Source organism: Lactuca saligna, chromosome 5 (genome assembly GCF_052625555.1).
Source record: "Lactuca saligna cultivar CGN05327 chromosome 5, ASM5262555v1, whole genome shotgun sequence".
Taxonomy (NCBI): domain Eukaryota; kingdom Viridiplantae; phylum Streptophyta; class Magnoliopsida; order Asterales; family Asteraceae; genus Lactuca; species Lactuca saligna.
The window spans coordinates 157,174,380-157,194,737 of NC_136421.1; the positions used below are offsets into that span (position 1 = coordinate 157,174,380).

The 20,358-nt window shown below is 37.9% G+C and overlaps 1 protein-coding gene across 1 annotated transcript; it reads left to right on the plus strand.

The window, feature by feature from the left end:
* Positions 1–9,181: 9,181 nt before the first annotated feature.
* Positions 9,182–9,919, plus strand: LOC145045881 (secreted RxLR effector protein 161-like). Its single transcript, XM_078994172.1, has one exon. It carries the CDS (start codon positions 9,182–9,184, stop codon positions 9,917–9,919), a length of 738 nt encoding a protein of 245 aa, XP_078850298.1.
* Positions 9,920–20,358: the final 10,439 nt, after the last annotated feature.

The following is a 20,358-nucleotide window of genomic DNA, read 5'->3' on the forward strand; positions in this document are numbered from 1 at the left end:
GAAAAAGGATTTTAAAAAATAAAATTTTGAATTTATGGGCTGATTTTGTAAAATTGCGAAACTTGGAAGCGAAGGGGAGAGGTTAAGTTTAAAATTTCGAGGGATTGAAACAAATGATCGGTTGGTCGAGTTGGTTAAGCACGATGAGGCAATGACCTAGAGGTCCCTGCTTCGAACCCCAGCACCCCCAAATCCGATTCCCTTTTTCTTTAAACGGAAGCTGCTGTGCGAGGATGCGAGCCGACCGATGCTGAGCCGCAAGCGAGACAGTTGAGCCGAGAATCCGAGGCGAGACCGTCCGAGGCGAGACCGAGAACTGGCGAGAACCGAACACCTGCGAAGCTCGGACTGAAAACATGACCGGAAACCGGATCCGACCGAAATCTCTTCAAAGACCGAAAACACTTCGGAAATCGTTGTTCTTGACGAAAAACAACGTTTTTTTTTTTTTTTTTTTTTTTTTCATATTTTTGCTCCAAAACTCGATCTAAAACTCGTTTTTAGGGAAAACGCAAAGAAGAAACCCCCCCCCCCCCCTATTTTTCCAAGATCTATCCAAAAACGCAAAAATCTCTTCAAAATAAGATCAAATAAGCTCTAGATCTGAAAAAATTGATTGATACAACCAAGCTCTGATACCAATTGTAATTCCCCAAATCTTCTTGTGTATCAATCAGATCCAATTGATGGTGCGGAATCCCAATATTAGTTTTCGGCCCAAATATTAATACAATAAATGCTTAGAAAAGCAAAGCATAAACCAATTTTAGACCCAACAAACATCCAACTTGAAAACATCATCAAAGCATTAAAAACCCCAAAGACTGAATTTATCCTGAAGAATTTGAACCAAAATCAAAGATTAAATATGTGCTTTTATTCAAAACAGGGGTAAAAGAGAAAAATAGTACTAAATCATCTTATTGAAGTGGGGATTTACTGGTTTTGCAGATGCCATGGAGTTCATGTTTGTGTTTTAAAACAATTATGAAGAAATGAAGAATACATGGCCGTTTACAATGATATAATCCATCATAGAGGCTAGACTTTTGATTAGTATTCACCTTCCCTGAAACACATCTTGCTTTCTTTGACTTTTTCTAGAAGATGACCATGTTGTGATAAGAAAAAGGTACTCACTAAACATTTACATCAATATTTTTTTTATTGCTTTTGTTTTAATATTTTGTCCATGAATCTTAATTTTTTCCTTTTCTGTAACTTTGAAGGATTGTAAAGACTTTCATCTCCAAAGATGGGGACGATTGGGTTGAACAATCATCAGAATCGCTCCTTTTTTTAATGTTCCAGAAGGTATGTGAGCATCATAGACATTTCTTGGTGCTTTCTTTTATAGGAAAAATTACTTATTTTCATAGTTTTGGGAAATGATATGCATGTAGATGCCCATCGTGCTTATATTTGTTCAGATAGCAGGATATGTGATGCCACTGAATGGTATGGTATATCTGTCGGGTACATATTCACCTTTTTTTTCTTTTTCAATTTAGTTTACATATTGACCTTACTCTTTTTCTTTTTCGATTTAGTTTTAGAATGTTTTCGGAAGGAATGGAATATGTTAAAGGAATCGGACTTCTCATGAAAAAGGAAAAATGGAATCGAATTCCTTCCACCATTCCTTTAGGAATGAAATCTGTCAAATGTGGATTTTTATTTATTTTAATATATGCAGTTAGGGTATTTTGGTCTTTTAATGAAAATGATTGAAATCGATTGACTTCCACCTTCCCTTTAGGAATGATGAAACCTATCAAGCGTGGAATTTAAAGGATTCCATAACTAAATTAGTAAAGTCCATCCATTTAGCAAGTAAATATGTCGTGGAATGGAATCTCGAATTCCAATCCCTTCGGAATCCGCATATTTAAGAGACCCTTATACTTCATTCATTAGAGAAACTTACTTTTTTTACTTCAAAAATTAGTTACAAAATTTGGTTTAGATAAATTTTTATATTTTCCTATTTAATAAGATTGAATTAAACTCCCATTTGCTTGGAAAGCTAGGATTTGGGTGGAATATGATAGTTAGTTAAGTATAACATCCTGCTTTCATTTCTATCTCTTAGAGCATTGTAATTTGAAAGCCTACCCCAGGGCGATGGATAAAAACTTTTCCATAAATGGTTTTCTTTTATAATTCATGTCTTTTGCTTGATAGTAATGTTTGCCTATATGAATATAAAGCCTAAATAAAAGAAGACCATTATAGAGTTTCTACATAGATGAATTCGTCAAAATGAGACCTTAAGACATGTTAGGTTATAAACCAGGTTATTTTGTTTTACAAAATTGTTTTCAACATTTTCACATATATTTACAAAAAATTTATTGATGAAACCATGGAACAATAGACAATATCTATTGACTATTACTAAAACAATAATAACAACTATTGAAACATGAAAGTGACCCTCTTAATCTTTGTCTACCACAGTCCTTCTATGATCCGCAATCACCTTTGATCAGCTACAACATCCGAAGTCATCATCATCCGCAATCTCTATCTTACTTTATTAGATTAGTCCTTCATCTGTTTTTCTTAGTATACTCTTTTGTCCAGTATGCCTTGCATGGCTACTCTTAGACAGATAGGAATGATGTAATCTATGAGTCTCTATAGATAGAGTTCATTCTTTCTCACTTATAAGGATCGATAACACACCGCATCTTGCAATTCAGATCTTGTGTTATTACTCTCATCTCTTTTTTTTATCTTCAAAGTTCATCTTAACACAACTGAACATCATATCTCTTCGGAGCAAGTCACTCGTGCTTATTCACTATATTTGATCTCACTTACTAACTTGGTGTGAATGCATTCCATGTTAAAAATCAACTTAAGTGTATACTTGATATAATACTTGCTGTCATTTATATTTCCTTTACATTTCCACACCTAACTCACTAATTATCTAACTCTAACTTATTATTATTGTTGAGCTTTCTAGATCCTTTGAAATAAAATATCATTCTGCAACTATACTTGTTCTAACGTTTGTTCAAGTGTGTCTCAAGTTTTTCTCTCAACAATTGGTATCAGAGCTAAAGTGGTTCCTCTTTGAAACAAAACTCTGATCTTCGAAAAGCTTTCTATACCACTAAAGCTCATTTTCAAAAAAAAAAAAAAACAAAAAAAAAAACAAAAAAAAAAACTTTTCAAAAACAAGGAAATATGGCACAAGCATTATCTCTCAATGTATCCAACAATGTTGGTGGTTCGAGCAGAACACCAATACTTGTGGCGAATGAATACCATCACTGGTCTCAGCGAATGGAGAGATACCTAAGAAGACTTGGAAGAGACATATGGAGGTCTATCGAAAAAGGACCTCATGTCCCTATTCTTACCCCAGTACAAGTCGATGGAGCCGCATCAAGGCTAGGAGGAGGTCAACTAGACTTAAATCGTCCCACTAAAGACGATCTCGATAAAATGGGAAATGATGCTATTGCCTTTTATGAGATTTCATGTGGAGTTGCTCCTGACAACTTCGATATCATCATAAACTGCAAATCAGCAAAAGAGATATTGGATGTCCTCAAGAATCTGTACGAAGGAATCGAACAAGCCCAAGACAAAAAGCTTAATACTGCACTCAATGAGTTTAACAACTTTAAAGCTCATGAGGGTGAAATTTTAGAAGATTCATTCAAGAGGTTTAATCTGATAGCGACTAAACTATCCAATGTTGGCACCGTAAGAAGCAACCATGAAACAAACCTTCAATTCTTGAACGGTTTGGGAAGATACTGGATGATAGCCAAAATGATTGTTCAAGGGGATATACAAATTCATTCTTTGTCCTTCTATAAGCTCTATGGAGAACTGCAAGCCCAAGAGTCTACCGTACTCAAGGACTATGCAGACTTCGGTGGTCCACTTGCCCTCGTAACACAATCTCCTCACTCTCAAACATATCCTACCTCGTATGACTCTTCACCGCAGTCATATGAAGCAGACTCAGAGTATAACGAAGAAGAAGAATTCCAGAATGCAATTGGACTTGTCATTCAGCAATTCAATCGATTACCACCTCTTTCATTCTGGAAAATCAACAGTACAATAAACCACCTTTCAAAATCAACTTCCAAAACAACCACTCTCACTTCATTAAAAACCCTCACCCTCCACCGCAGTCACAACATACTTAACCCAAAGAAGCTCCGAAGCCTATTCAAACTACTGACTCCGGTACTCCTCTAAAAGACAAAAAGTGATGTTGTGATATGTCACAAGTGCAACAAAGAGAATCATTTTGGCAAGGACTGCAAGGAAAATGTAGTGAAAGATAGAGTATTCTATCTCAGAATGGCTTAAGAAATGGAAGAAAAAGAATAGGGAAGATAGTATGTTGCTCAAGTGAAAAGAGATCATCAGGTCTGGTCATCCGGGGATGAAGATGAGGACATCAGCAGAAACAGAGGAAAGGGAAAAATCTGTATGGTAGCAACTGCTGATGAGGATGGCTCAACCAATCTGAAGAAGAACCATTGCTACATGGAAAAAGATGGAACACTCAACATTGTCGAACATGTAAAGCTTATGATTCAAACTTTAAACTATATCATGCATGACTGTCAACCTTTCGTAGACACTCTTAATGACACATGTGTTGCCGTCCTTATAGACTACAATAAAGCGTTAGATGAGAAGAACATTGCATCCCAAGAGATGTTTCACGTTAGAGGATGTTTGGATAAAAAAAGACTCAAAATGGCTATGTTAGAAAAGGACTTAATGTTAGAGAAAGATTCTAGGATGTAAAGCGAAACACAATTAGAAATAGCTTTGAATCAGAGAGATTTAGCTCAGAGTGAAATTGTACGCTTGAATCTTTTAATTAAAAAAACTCTTTAATGAAAGTGAATCCATTGAGAATCTTGTTAATAACGGAAATGTTGACAATACTTACAATTGGGGTTGGTCCAATGGGTATCCTATCGGAACGGACTCATCACCACGGTTCACTCCAGACCGTCCCTACGTACCCCCGGATCGTAAATTCCTGTTTCCGGCCAATGACAAAACTTTTCCTGAGGATATCAAAGCTCACTTTGGTAAACTTCATGATCTGAGTAACACTGTGTTATCGAAGAAATTCTCCCTGAATTCTCTGATCCTATTGATAACAGAATTAATTCCGGTTCTCAGACATCATCCGAAGTTGATGAGGAAATTGTTATGGAAGGTCCCAAAGTCTCAATGGACTTCCCGTCTCTGCAGTCAGACCGCAGTGTCCCTTACTATAGTCATGAACTGTAGTCTGTCCATTTACCCTCCATTAAATATCCCACCAATGTGCCCACTCAGACTTATTTTGTGGTAGTCCAAAGCTCCGTATCGCAGACCATAGTCAAAAGTACTGTGACCATTCAACCAATTCATCATGAAGTGCCAATTGAAACTTTTGAAGTTGGTCAATGTTCCCTGAATCTTGAACTCTCCAGTTTGGATGAATCGAGTCCCCGCTTTACAAAATTACCAAATGTTTCAAGGAAACCGTAACTAAATATCACTGACTGCGGTTCTCCTACAATCGAGGCAAAAAAGGCTTTTAAAGAAGAAATTCGTTCTCGTGGCAAAAAGCGAGAAATTGATGCCAAACAAAAGAAGTTTGTCAAAATTCATAAGTCTAAGAGTCCAGAAAAACTTGCTTTCTTGAATTATCAATTCAAAAACTCTTTTCCCAAGAAAACAAAGAAAATGGAATTTACAGTTTCTAAAACCATTCAAAAATATTCTGACACAATCCATGAGAAAGTGAAGTCTTTTCAAACAAATGTTTTTCAAATCTATTCCTCAGTTGATCCAAAATGAAAGGGTATCTTCCCTACTCCAACTCTTCTAAAATCACATCAAAAAGTTCAAAAATGGAAAGGTGTTTTGCCAACTCCGGCACACTTAAAGTCACCTTAAAGTTCTAAAAAGTCACTTCACAAAAGGTCTACACGTGCTTTTGCACCTGCAAAACCTGCTAAAAACACCTTTTCAAATCACACCAACACTACAGTCAGATCTAACATTGCTCGGACTGGACAAAAGCATACTCCCTCACCGAGACCACTGACCAAACAAAATGTCAGGGTAAATGACAAAAAATCAGCGTGCCAATGTCAGTGTCAAAAGATTTCTTCTCATGTCAAATCTCATCTTTTTAAAATACCTCGTAAGTTTGCTCAATCTCACAAAACTCCAAAACACCCAAGACTAGGCTTGAAAGTTGACCTAAAACATGTCCTAGTAACCTCGTTTCATGCATCAATTAAAAATTCCTATGTTGCTCCGGGCTACAAAATCGCTTGGGTGCCCAAACTGACTGCTTAATTCTCAGGCTTTGTGCAAGGATGACCAAGAAGAAGAGTGGTTGATTGACAACGCCTGCTCCTTGCACATGACCGGAAGGTTGGAGTACCTTCGGGATTTCAGGCTAGTTTGCAACGGGGGTAACGTCACATTTGCCAACAACACGAATGTGATTATCCGAGGTTATGGTGTTCTTACTACTCAGAGTTTTTCTATACAAAAGGTCTCTTATGTGGAAGGTCTTAAACACAATCTCATTAGTGTTGGCCAAGTATGTAAGGCAGGCCATCGGTTTGAATTTGATGACCAATTCTGCTACATAATGACAAGTGATAGGTGCACTTTCCTGATCAATTCCAGATCCGAAGGTAGTATGTATCCCCTGGATGTCTTTCTGATCATCGTCAAATCACAGTTATGTTTCCTATCAAAAGCAGTATCTGAAGTAAGCTGGCTTTGGCACCGCAAGCTTGCTCATCTTAACTTTCGGTACATCAACAACCTAGTCACATGGGAACTTGTCCGTGGCCTCCTCATTATGAAGTTTCACAATGACACTCTCTGCCCTACATGTGAGTGTGGCAAGCAGTCCAAGGAAAGTCATCCCATGGTGATCGACTCTTCAATCTCAGAACCACTGGAACTTCTCCATATTGATCTCTACGGTCCATCTACCGTAGCCAGTATTCACCACAAGAAATACATACTGGTTATAGTGGATGATTTCACACGGTTCACATGGATCTTCTTTTTTCAACTCAAGTCAGAAACACCACAGGTATTCATCAACTTCATCAAGGAGATCAAACTTCAAATCAAACTACCAGTGCGTCCCATCCGCAGCGACAATGGAACCGAGTTCACCAATCATCTTCTGAATAATTTCTTGGTGTCCAAGGGTATAAGTCACAATGGCGTTGTAGAGAGAAGAAATAGAACTCTGGTAGAAGTAACTAGATCAATGCTCAACTTTGCTAATCTTCCTTTATACTTCTAGGCCGAAGCAGCGGTCACAACATGCTTTGTGCGGAACTACAACATAGTATGTAAATGTCTCAGCAAAACACCGTATGAAGGTCTCAACAAAAGAAAGCCTAATGTCCAATTCTTCCATATTTTTGGCTGCATATGCTTTGTGATCAAGAACCAAGACCACCTCAACAAGTTCGCACCTAAATCAGATGAAGGCATCTTACTTGGCTACTCAACGAATAAGGTAGCATATCGGGTTTTGATAAGACATATGAGACTAATAGTCAAGAGCTTTAACGTAAAGTTTGGCGAAACCTATGTCCGCAACACTTCTCCCTCCATCGAAACCAAAGCAATCCTGGAATGTGATATTCTTGACTCTTCTGGTCCTCTAAACATAGTTGAAGTCAACTATGATGATCTCTTCAATCCAAGAGAGACTGCTAAGCTATCCGAAGTTATTATCTCTCCGGAAGCTCAAATGCATCATGCTGAAGTATCTGGTCCTACTTTATCCGATGATGTGTCTTTAAGTACTTCCACCTTGCCGGTTGAGGGGGAAAATTCAACTCTGGATATGACAACCATCGAGCTTCCAATACTACTCGAAGCAGCTCTGTCTCTTAGCAGAGGATCTCAACCATTAAAAATTTCTTTGGACTCGAATGATGAAAACATAGAGAATATTAACACCAGATCAGATCCAAGAATTTTCACTCTTCCATCAATCCAGCGGGAACCTTCTCAGGTTCCAGAAGAGCTCCCATCCGCAGTCCAGGGGGAACCTCTTCAAACTGCTCAAGAAAATGATAATCTCACTCCAACAGTCCAAGATGACTCCACAGGCTATTCACAAGTCCAGGGGGAACTGCCGTCTCCTACCGCATAGTCTTATGACATTGAAGAGATTCCCTCTACCGCAGCTGCTGATCATTTACAACCCCATCTTCACGTATGGACGAATGACCACCTACTGGGTTAGATCATCGGTAACCCATCAATAAGCGTTTAAACCATATCCTCACAAGACTTAACTAATCACTGCCACTACACATCATTTATGTCCTCGATTGAGCCTCAAACAATCAAAGAAGCTCTACTAGAGTCCGACTGGGTTGCTGCGATGCAAGAAGAAGTAGCAGAATTTGAACGAAATAGTGTGTGGCAACTCGTGCCAAAACAGCAAGGTCCCACCATTGTTGGTACCAGATGGGTGTATAAGAACAAGCTAGATGAATCTGGTGCCGTAGTCAGAAACAAGGCAAGGCTAGTTGCCAAGGGGTACAGTCAACTAGAAGGAGTTGACTATGATGAAACATATGCCCCGGTAGCCAGAATGGAAGCCATGCGTATCTTTCTAGTGTATCCAACTCACAAGAATGTTAAAGTCCATCAGATGGATGCCAAGAGTGGTTTCCTCAATGGAGAATTGAAAGAGGAGGTGTACCTTCAGCAACCTCCAGGCTTCGAATGTCTAGAATTCTCAAATCATTTCTACAAGCTCAAGAAAGTAGTTTACGGTCTAAAGCAAGCTCCAAGGGCGTGGTATGAGACTCTTTTCGAGTTTCTTGTCACGTCTGGCTATAAGAGAGGAGTGATTGATCCCACTTTATTCAGAAAAGCAAACGGTAATCACCTTATGCTTGTACAAATATATGTGGATGATATCATCTTTGGATCTACAGATCAGGGGATGGTGGATGAATTTGCTAAGCTCATGACCATCAAATTTCAGATGAGCATGGATAGCGAGATTAACTTATTTCTAGGACTTTAAATCAAACAGATCCCTCAAGGGATATTTATCCATCAAGAAAAATACTCCTCTGAACTGCTGAAGAAATACTTAATGGACAACTGTTCCTCAGCCAAGTTCCCCATGGCCTTTGGATATAAGATTTCTTTTGATCCTTCTGGCGAATCAGTAGATCACAAAACTTGTCGAGGGATAATTGGTTCATTGATGTACCTCACTGCAAGTAGACCGAATATTGTCTTTGCAACTGGCGTATGCGCAAGTTACCTGGCTGATCCAAAAGTGTCACACATGACCATAGCTAAGCAGATTATGAGATACTTAAAGGGCAGCAAGGCTCTTGGGTTATGGTACCCCGCGGGGAATGACTTCAGCCTACAAGCATATACTGATGTGGATCATGCCGGATGTCGTTTGGATCGCAAGAGTACTTCCGCTGGATGTCAATTTCTATGTGGAAGATTCGTCAGCTGGTCTTCAAGGAAACAAAGCTATGCCTCTCTATCTACCGCAGAAGCTGAGTATGTGGCCACAACCAGCTATTGTTCTCAAGTTCTGTGGATGAAAACTCAACTCATGGACTACGGATACAGAATGTTGCGGATACCAATTTATTGTGACTCTGAGAGTGCTATAGCGATTTCTCACAATCCTATCCATCACTCAAAGACTAAGTACATTGAACTACGGTATCACTTTATCAAAGACCACATTTTGAAAGGTAACATTGAACTATTTTTTGTCAACACAACTGAAGAAATTGCTAATGTTTTCACAAAAGCACATGAATCTACAAAACTCAATAGTTTCTTACAGATGTTAGGGATGATGAATTCGGATCCGCAATTCTTTTTGAATTGATAGGCACCGCAGACCTCTCTTGGTCTCTGATTGCGGTCCTAATTAGATTATATGTATGAGAGATAGTTTCAGTATATTTTTGTATTGCAGTATACTCTTTGTACCGCAGTATACCACATGTACTGCAACCATATATCATATCTATTTTTCAGTGATCCTTTTTGTTTGTTGTTACTGATCTTTCTCAAAGTGTCTTCCTCAGTTCTGCTATCACAATCATCCATCCATCCATCCGCAATGACTGGATCAATCCGCAACCAGCTCTTAACTGCAGTGAATGCCGGATCCACGGTTTCATTAACTGCATTTTCAACAACTTCATAAATCATTGAAACTATGTGTGCTATTTAATGATCCTTCATTAAATAAGAAAAACATCCTCAAAATAAAACGTTCTTTTTGCAGCACTTCATCATTTCGTCCTTTTCTCTTAAATAAACTTGTCTCGTACCTATTTTGGGTATGATGACAAAAAGAATAGTTTTCCATAAAAGAAATCTTTTAAGAAATCTTTTTCATTAAACTGTCCCTTCCTACTACCCCCAAAACGTCTAATTTGTTTCAATTTCTACTTTATACAACGGATCGACCCCCTCACCACACATTCCTCAGACGTAGGGCAACAGGGTTTGACATTTCTTTAAATGCGCCCTATTTTTGGAAAATTCAAAAAGTTAATTTAAACCTTTTTGTGAAATCTTTTGTGGATGTGATTAAGTCTTCTCATGTTAAGAAAAACCCAAATGTTTTTACCTTTATCCGATTTCTGATTAGGGTAAAAACAATAAAATTTCAAATCCGATACTATAAAATCTTTTCTTTCTTCCCCAATCTTCATCTTCTTCATCTTCTTGCAATCTGTTTTTCTGCAAGTTCTTCAAACTCTTTTCAAAATGGTGAAATCAAACATTTCAAAGAAACAATCCAAGGCATCTGCCTCAGTTCAACCGACGGGTTCAGACTCTGCTTCAAGGAACCAAATGCCATCGATTGCCTCAAGCAATTTTAAGGCAGTTTTCGATGAACAACCGTTCTACAATGAACCGATCAAGTTCTTGAAGAATCACCCATTGTTTGGCCTCTTTGACACCTTCACTGATGTCGTTCCTCAATCGACACTCTTCAAGTGTGCGTTTTCTGCATTTCGCCCGCACAACAGCTCCCAGGAAGTGCATCTGAATCTAATGGATGATTCTCTTGTTATTCTGACTCGAGAGAAATTTCTCCGCTCCATTAATTTACTGGTTCATCCCTCAAGGAAGTTCATCACTCCAAGCATGGCCGGCATTGTCTCTGCACTTTACATGATGGGTTATCAAAAGAAGCTGAAAGGCATTGGAGAATTCAAGAAAAATCAGTTGCCAACGGTATGGCAATTTGTCTATCACTTTGTGATCCGCAGTTTGTCTGGGCGGACTAGAGGCACTGATAATATGGACCTCAAGCTTTTGGAACTGGTATGGAGCATATTCACTGGCAACGACGTCAACTACAGTCAAATCCTTTGGGATGACTTCCTACAATACATTCCCAAAGAGAGTCCAAGAGAAAATCCTACCAAGCTCTCCTTTGCAAGATTCTGGTCTCTCTGCATCTTGGATCTTCATGCTGATGCAAAACTGAGCATGGGCAACGACGTCGACTTCTTCATCACCAGATATCTAAAAAGGTACAATCCCTCCAAAGATCAATCTATTTTTGGACCCACTAGATGACTACCAGTCCATATCTTTTCTACTCTTGGTCTTTCAACCAAGGATGTCTCGGGCCATATAGAGGCTACAGAAGGTATTGACCCATACCTTTCTACCCCGCCTCTACCTAGTTAGAATATTCAAGTCATAACCGCACCCATCAATCCTGATAGTACCGCAGCTCCCTCTTCCACTACTTTATCCAACTTACCGAAGTCACATAGACTCAAAAGGTAGCTTCAACTAGCCAAGACCCCCGCAACGTTATTAAAAAATGCAAAACTCCAAAGAAAAGAAAGACGCTGCCAAGAATGTTGAAGTGTAAAAGAGAAGGAAACTCATACAGTTTGCTCCTTCGGATGAAGAATCAGATCACAACTAGTGTAGTGGCTGATGCGTTGAGCCGTAGGGAGGAAAGCGCCCCGATCTGAGACGTTTGTATGAGGTTGACGGTGATGACTCCGATTTTGGACACCATCCGAGGAGCCCAGGCTGAGGCTGCGAGACTAGAAAATCAGAAGAGGGAGGGATTATCGGTCAGGTTTCGGAATTCGTTACGGATGGTCGGGGACTTATGACATTTCAGGGTCGGATTTGGGTACCGTTTGTGGGCGGTGCGCATACTATTTTGATGGAGGAAGCGCATCGATCGAAATTCTCGATCCATCCCGGGGCTACTAAGATGTATTTGGACTGTGGGAAGGCGCCGGCATGATTGTACACACTAACGAAGGAACTGTTTTATGATCATGGGATGTATTTTGTTACACTGAAAGTAAGATTATATCATTTGTTTAAATTGGACACAAATACACACACAACACAACACAATAATAGACTTATGTGACATGATTAAGAGCAAAGGGTGGGTGGTTGAAAAATAAAACAATCCTTTTTCTACAACAAACAAACTAAAACCACCAAGTATTGAGTGTATAAAACCACATATAACAGTAAAAGTTAGAGTTTCAATGGTACTATAACCAATGAAAATATAGATTTCAACTGTAAAACCCAACTTGATTAGTTAAACTGTAGTTTATCATAATTATGAAACAAAAAGACAAAATTTTAAAAAATGAATTAGTTAAACTCTGAGTCTGCAAAACAACAAAATTATATCTAGAAACAATCAAGATCATGGAAAAAATAGATATTAACATGTTATATACACAAGATATTTGATAGATTTAGGCATATGAAAGTTTGGCTGCAAAAAATTCTAATGAATATAACAGGAAATTCGAATTTTTTTGAACTTCAAATATAAACCCATTTGAACCACAAAAGTTAGACATTATAAAGGTATAAATATAATGAGATGTTGACCTAACAATGTTTTTAGGATGAAATAGGCTACAAAAGAACACATACCATGAAAAATGTGGACTTTCTCACTTTCCAAATCGATTTGCTCCAATGACTACTCTAAATGACTACTTTGGTTAACCAAAAAGTAATTGATGGCACTTACTACATGTCCCTACAACATCAAATACATATAAAATCAAACGAGCTGAAGCAATGATGAATATCAAATAATTTAGAATTCCCTTTCTAGTGGCTAAAACAACATCAACTAAATATAAAAACATGGATGAACAATATGAAAATGGGTTAGCTTCTTAATTGGAGGCAACAGAAAGAGGTTTAAATCTTACAATTTTCTACATAGCATGAGAAGGGGTTAGCTTGTTAACATCAATGGTTGATGAACTTTCTTGATCCGTACGACCTAAAAATCAAACTAAAAATAGTAAATAGTAAAATGGTGATGAAATCTAATCGGAAAAAAAAATTCAATAACTATAATCTGGAAAAATATTAAAAAACTATGAAGATCTGATGTAAAAATCAAAATTTTGTTCTTGTTAATTCAGAATCCCCTTTCAATTTTTCTTACCACGATCATCAAGTTGGTGCTATTTGTGTGCATATGAAACCTGTAATAGCTTTGTAAGTCATTGTGGAAATCAATGTTAATACAGAAGTATACAATCAACAAAGTAATTAAAATGAAACAAACGAAATTCAAATATATATATATATATATATATATATATATATATATATATTATACAAGAATAAGATTACAGAAAACATACTTGAATGTTGATTACACAGGAAATTAAATCTCGAAATTATACAGATTGAGGCCTGTTTTTGCAGTGTCCTAAGACAGAAATTTACCTGGAATGGGTCTGTCTTGAGGATACAACAATCCAATTCAAGAACAGATCTTGAATCTGTCGAAATTCACCATGATCCCTTTTGACATCAAGAACGATTTTTCAGAGAAAGTGTTTGTGGTTCATTAGCCTCTTAAATTCTGTCAAAAATCTTCCATTTATAGGCTTGCAATGGTGGTTATAAACCACCAACCGAAATTAACTGCTAAAAAACTAACTACAGTTAATCTTTTATCTAACAGAATTTATTTTATAGTTAATAAATAAAAATTAATTAATTACTAACTAAATTCGGATTATATATATATAAAATATTATTTAGTCAAGAAGAGCCCAAGAGCCCCAAGGAACAAGGCGCTCTCTTTGACCATTAATATTCAATAATCCAAGCCTACTACTAGCCCTATTTGACTAGTCCAACACCACAACCCAAACCCAATTTGCTCAACCCATTACTTCATCCATTTGAATAAATGAGTGGGACAAGACATATAAGGTGAGAGAAGGTTTTCTCTTCCACCAATGTGTGATAAGTCCCACATTGTAATTTTGTAGTCAAAGTTCAAACAATACCCTACATTTTCTATTTAAACTCCAAGAATACCCCACACTTGAATAGAAAATAAGTGAACTTTGATATTCAAATAAGGGAAGTAAGATATGACATGCATCTGAATAGGTGTTGTAAAACTTGAACCTTGCATAGTGAGCACTACTTGGATCTACTTTGTGGGTAGTGAAATAGAGTCTTGAACTAACCACTTTTTATAGTAGAATAAAAAACAAGAAGTATCACACATATCATATCTAAGCATAGATCATTTCTTACCGTTGTGTTCATTTCGGTCGTGAACAATCCTTTCTTCATGCGACTCTTAGAGAGCTTAGCCATATCAGCTCCCAAAGATGCGACCTCACATCCATCTCACATAGGTAATGCTAATCTAGAACAATTCGTACTTGTTCCACTATAAAAGCTATCAACATTATTAAGAATAAAGAATTCATCCCTATATCATCAATGGAAGAACACAAAATAAATATCATAGGAGTGAGCATACCTTTGTGTTAGTGCTTCTTTGAGTCTTCCCCAGCTAGTTTTCCTATTGAACCTAGACCATGGGATCTCCAATGTTGCTAGGTTAGGTTTCCGCCAGGTGGTGACTCATTGTGTTAGCTTTAAGCCCATTCCCCTCAATGTGAAGAGAACTTGCTCTCTGCTAAGGCCTTTTGTCAAGAGATCAACTATATTTTCCTTTGACTTTATGTAACTAATGGAAATGATTCCATTCTTCAGCAAGCCTCTTATTGTAATATATCTGCGCCTAATGTGTCTCGACTTGCAATTGTATATATGACTTTGTGCTCTAGTAAGAGCAGCCATACTATCACAATGTATGCCAATGATAGTAACAGGTTGAGGCCATAGAGGAATACGTTCTAGGAAGCTTTTAAGCCATTCAGCTTCTTCAGCAGCTTTGTCTAAAGCAACAAACTCTGCTTCCATTGTAGAACTAGTATTCATAGTTTGCTTAAATGATTTCCAATAGATAGCAGCTTCGCCATGAGTGAACACATATCCACTTGTGGATTTTCCCTCTGAAGTATTGGAAATCCAATTTACATCACAATATCCTTCAAGAACAGGAGGATATTTCGTGTAATGCAGTCCATAACTCATTGTATGCTTTAAATATCTAAGCACTCTCACTAATGCATACCAATGATCTTTCTCAGGATTGTGGGAGTACGGACTCAGTCTACTTACACTATAAGCCAAGTCCGGTCTAGTACAATTCATAATATACATTAAGCTACCAAGAACTTGAGTATATTCTAACTACGCTATACTATCACCTTTATTCTTCTTAAGATGACTTGAAGGATCAAAAGGGGTGACTATTGACTTGTCATCATAGTGTCCAAACATCTTAAGTACACTTTCAATATAATGGGACTGAGTAAGAGTATAACCATCTGATCTTCTTTGAACTCTTACACCAAGGATCACATCTACTACTCCCAAGTCCTTCATTGTAACGCCCGTAGATCTGGGCTACGGCTCCGAGAAGAAGCGCTTTTCCGCATGGGAATGTTGCTCCAAGCAAAGCTTGGTATTTTATAAAACCCGCTGTAAGTGAGTTACGCCTACACTATTTTTAATATAGTTTTTATTTAATTATATTAAGGTTATTAAGAACATATAATAAGTAATTGGGCTATTATTATGGGTTATATAATTATTATTTAATGGTTATATAATAGTAACAATAGCTAGACTATTAATTAGTCTCGGTGAATAATAAACTAAACTCTAGTGATAATAATACTAGGTTTCATCGAAGGATTTTTTTTTCAAGAAGTGAAGCGCTGTTTGAGTTCGGAATCACCACCTTTTCAAGTGACTGCATAGTTACTTTCATCTTACACATAGATATGAAGTATTTTATATAAACTACGTGTTATGTGTACATATTATATGTATACTTGTTGTCTATGTTGGATAAACGTTTTTATACATGTTTTAGATGATTTAAACTGTATATGTATTTTATATACATGAATATGTTGGGTATGATACAGGTAGATGAATGATGAGATATAAAATGATGTGAGTAAACATTGGCAGCTATAGACTTAGTGTCTAACTAATAAACATCGGCAACTATGGACTTAGTGCCTATTGGACAAACACCGGTAGCTATGGATTTAGTACCTGTTAAGGAATTGGTAGCTATGGACTTAGTACCTATTAGATAAACACCGGTAGCTATGGATTCAGTACCCGATGAATAGACTATAGCAGCTATGGAATTAGTGCTTTATGAACGAACATTGGCAGCTATGGATTTAGTGTCAGTCCTATCACCAGGTTTCCCAACCTCACCCACTCAGTTTATTTATATCACAGGTGTTGATATGAAGTCACATTACATTGAGAGATTAAAGAGATGTAGATCACTAGTGTAAGTAAATGTAAGTTCCGTTCATGCTTATGTTTCTGTATTGACAATGGCATCCCAAACGTTTTAAAATGAATAAAATACGTTTCTTCGAAAATGTTTTGACAACGTATTTATCGTGTTTTTTTTTTCTGGGAACAAATTCCACAACATTTTTATGAAAAGAAATACTCTGATTTTTACAAAGCATAAACAAAATCGGTCTTTTCTGGCCGTGAAAAAGGGGGATGTCACACTTGGTATCAGAGCATTAGTTTAAGCGAACTAGGAATATGGATTTATATCTAGACTTAAACTTAGAATGCTAAGCGATGATTGTGAGGTGTGAGCACTAGCTTAATTTAGGAATGATGCCTAAATTGCTTTTATGTGCTAAATGATTTGTTATGCTATAGTTTGATCGGAGCTATGGTCTGTTGCCGACCGGATCTGGAAACCTTATGTGTTTATGATTCTAAACGTACGAATACGATATTAGAACTAGCATATAAACGTGTCGGAGTGATAATGATGATTTAAACGTCAATCCTAAATAAAGATCTAGATTCACCTTATTTAGTGTATAGATCAAGATGGCAAGGACTCGTAGTGGAAACGTAAACGCATATGGGAATAGGAACCAACCCCCTCAACCGCCAGTGGTTTGGCAAATACCTGTTGTAGAAGAAGTTGCACTTGAGCCAGTCACCATGGCTGGAGTTCAAGCCATGATTCAGGATATGCTAGCTGAACAAAGGGAAGAAATGAGACAGATGTTCCATGAAAATAGGGACGAACCTACTATACATGTTGAGCTAACCGAGCCAATTCCCGAACAATCTGAGGAAGGGAACTAAAGTCGCCAAGCGAGTCAAGTGGGGACTCAAGGAGAGCGAAGGGAAGGCCCGGAGGGGAGAAACGACAAGGATGGGCGAATGTACAAGAATTTCCTGGGTGCGAAACCACCGAGTCTCTCAGGAATCCCGAAGCCGGTTGAGATTATGGATTGGATCTCCGAGATGGAGATGGTGTTTGAGAGCTGCGACTGTAGCGAGAAACAGAAAACTGTCTTCGCTGTAAGACAACTAAAAACTTGAGTCTTGAGCTGGTGGAAGCTATTGGCAGATACGATGCCACGAGGAGAAGCCTTAAGGATGTCATGGGAAGAGTTCTTGGAACAATTGAAAATGCAGTACTGCTTGGAGATAGATCTGATAGACCTAAACAACGAGTTTCAGAACCTGAAGAAAGGGAAGATGAGTGTTGATGAGTATGCCACCGCATTCACCGAAAGGATGAAGCTATTCCCCTACTTGGTGCCTACTGAACTCTCCAAGATTGATAGGTTTGCTAACGGATTACCCACAGACTTTGGCCCAATGGTCAAAATGGCAACTACCTTGAAAACAGCTATTAGGGCAGCTAAGAACGTAGAGGCCCAGATAAGAGAAAAGGGTCTAGAAAAAGATAAGGTAGGAGAGAAGCGGAAGTTTGAAGGACCTTCAAGGTCCAACAAGGAAACAAAATTCTCAAAGCTTGGAGGAGGAAATGGAGGTGAAGCGAGATGGTGTGATAAATGCAAGAAGAAGCATTGTGGGAAGTGCAACGAAGAAGTGACTTGTTACAAGTGTGGAAGGACTGGTCACTATTCCAAGGATTGCACACATAATGATAAAGTATGCTACGGATGTGGAGGCAATGGGCACATGTCCAGAGACTGCCCGAGGAAAAATAAAGCAGCAAGACCATAAATGCCACCAAGGCCAAGGGCATTCCACATGATCCTCGACGAACCGGAAAACAACATGAGAAACCAAGGATAAGGAATCTATACCTGAAGATCGAGTTATGAGGTAGCCTAATAGATAAAACCACATGATGTAGCCTCTAAGAAGCGTAGTCTAGGGTGAACTTGAACACCTATGTAATAGTTTCGAGAAATAATAAAGCCCTTGTTTTGTTATTTGATGTGTTAAACTGTTATGTGATTTTTCCTATATGGTGACTTGGAAAACTGTGAGATAATACTTGGGACGAGTATGAGTAGGTGTGAAAGGTAGTAGGTGCATATACTACCGAAAGCACATGACTCATGCTTGGATCAGGGAAAGTCACAAGGTTACCAAGAAGCCAATAATTGAGTCTGTTTTATTCAAGCATGTAGTTACCATCGTTTCGGTAATGACTAAGAAGATTGTTGTTATTCTAACCTGAGTGGTCATATCAAATTGAGTCTGAATACGATGAGTATGTTATGTGGTTCAGAGAACCAAGTTCGATGTAGCATCTAACTTAAACCAAAGGATTGAAATGAAAGCTAACCTAGGGCAATCAGTAGAAGTATCGCGATGATTTTTAAAGAAGTTGGTAGCTTGAAATGCTACATATTAAAATGTGATTGTATCACATTAGAACATGAAGGAAGGTATACTTTGTGTTGGAGTTTGACTCTAAGAGACCTAAGTCTAAAACATTGTAAAATACGATGATAGGTCATTAGAATATGACACATAGATCCATAGTAGTAATAAAAGAACTTATCTCAAGTTCGTATCCAGTAAGGATCGAGATTGTGACTTGAAGGTCATAATTTAGAGTCTAGCCTGAGGAAGAGAGCAGGTGCACGATCGAGTACCGCTTACAATCAATGAGTCTAAGAGATAGACTTGAAGGAATATAAAAGTTACAATTATTACCTAGGATGAAGAGATGACATATGGAGTCATTATACGAGCCCTGTTTTGTTCATGATTCCGGGACGTAATCATCCTAAGGGGGACATAATTGTAACTCCCGTAGATTCGGGCTAGTCAATTTAGAGGTAATAGGGGTCGAAAATGACTTTTAGACAAAAGATTATTTAGAATAAATAATCTCAACCAAGTTGTAGAATATGTCACAAGGTTTCCGTACATATAAAGATCGTCGAAATCGGAGTTATAACGAAGAAGTTATGACCCGTCGAAGTTTCGCGACGGAACCGACACGGCACCGGGAAGCGTAAATAGTGATTTTACGATGGAGGACTTTTTAGCCTTAGTAATCTAAACGAAAGTCATATAATATGTTAAACCAAGAAAATCCATGAAAAGAATGCCCAAATCTGACTTCGTAAGAAGAAGTTATGATTTTTCTAAGATTCGGCTTAGCAGTGCACGACCCGAAACTCGAATTTTAGTTCGAGTGGTTTTTGGCTTACGTGACTTAAACGAGAGTTGAAGATCTCATTAATAGGAACTTTAAAAAGACAGATGAAAACAGAGTCCGTATGAAGGAGTTACGAATTCTTCGCGGTCATTTAACAGTTTAAACGCCTCGTACTGTTAAATTTAAGATCGGTCGAGAATTAGCCGACGGAGTCAAAATGAAAGTTGTAGATACTATTTTTACCTACGTGTGGATATAAAGAACGTCAAAAATGAAGGTCGTATGTGAAAGTTATGGATTTTAGAAGTCGGAAGTGTGTTGTGCGAAAATGGGTGATGTGGCACAATCTTGGCCATTGCTTTCTCCCCAAGTCTTGCCACTAAATGGTGACATGTGGCACCAAGTTCAGCCATTTTCACCCTATAAATAGAACCTCTCCCACCCTCATTTTCTTCACACCTTTCTCA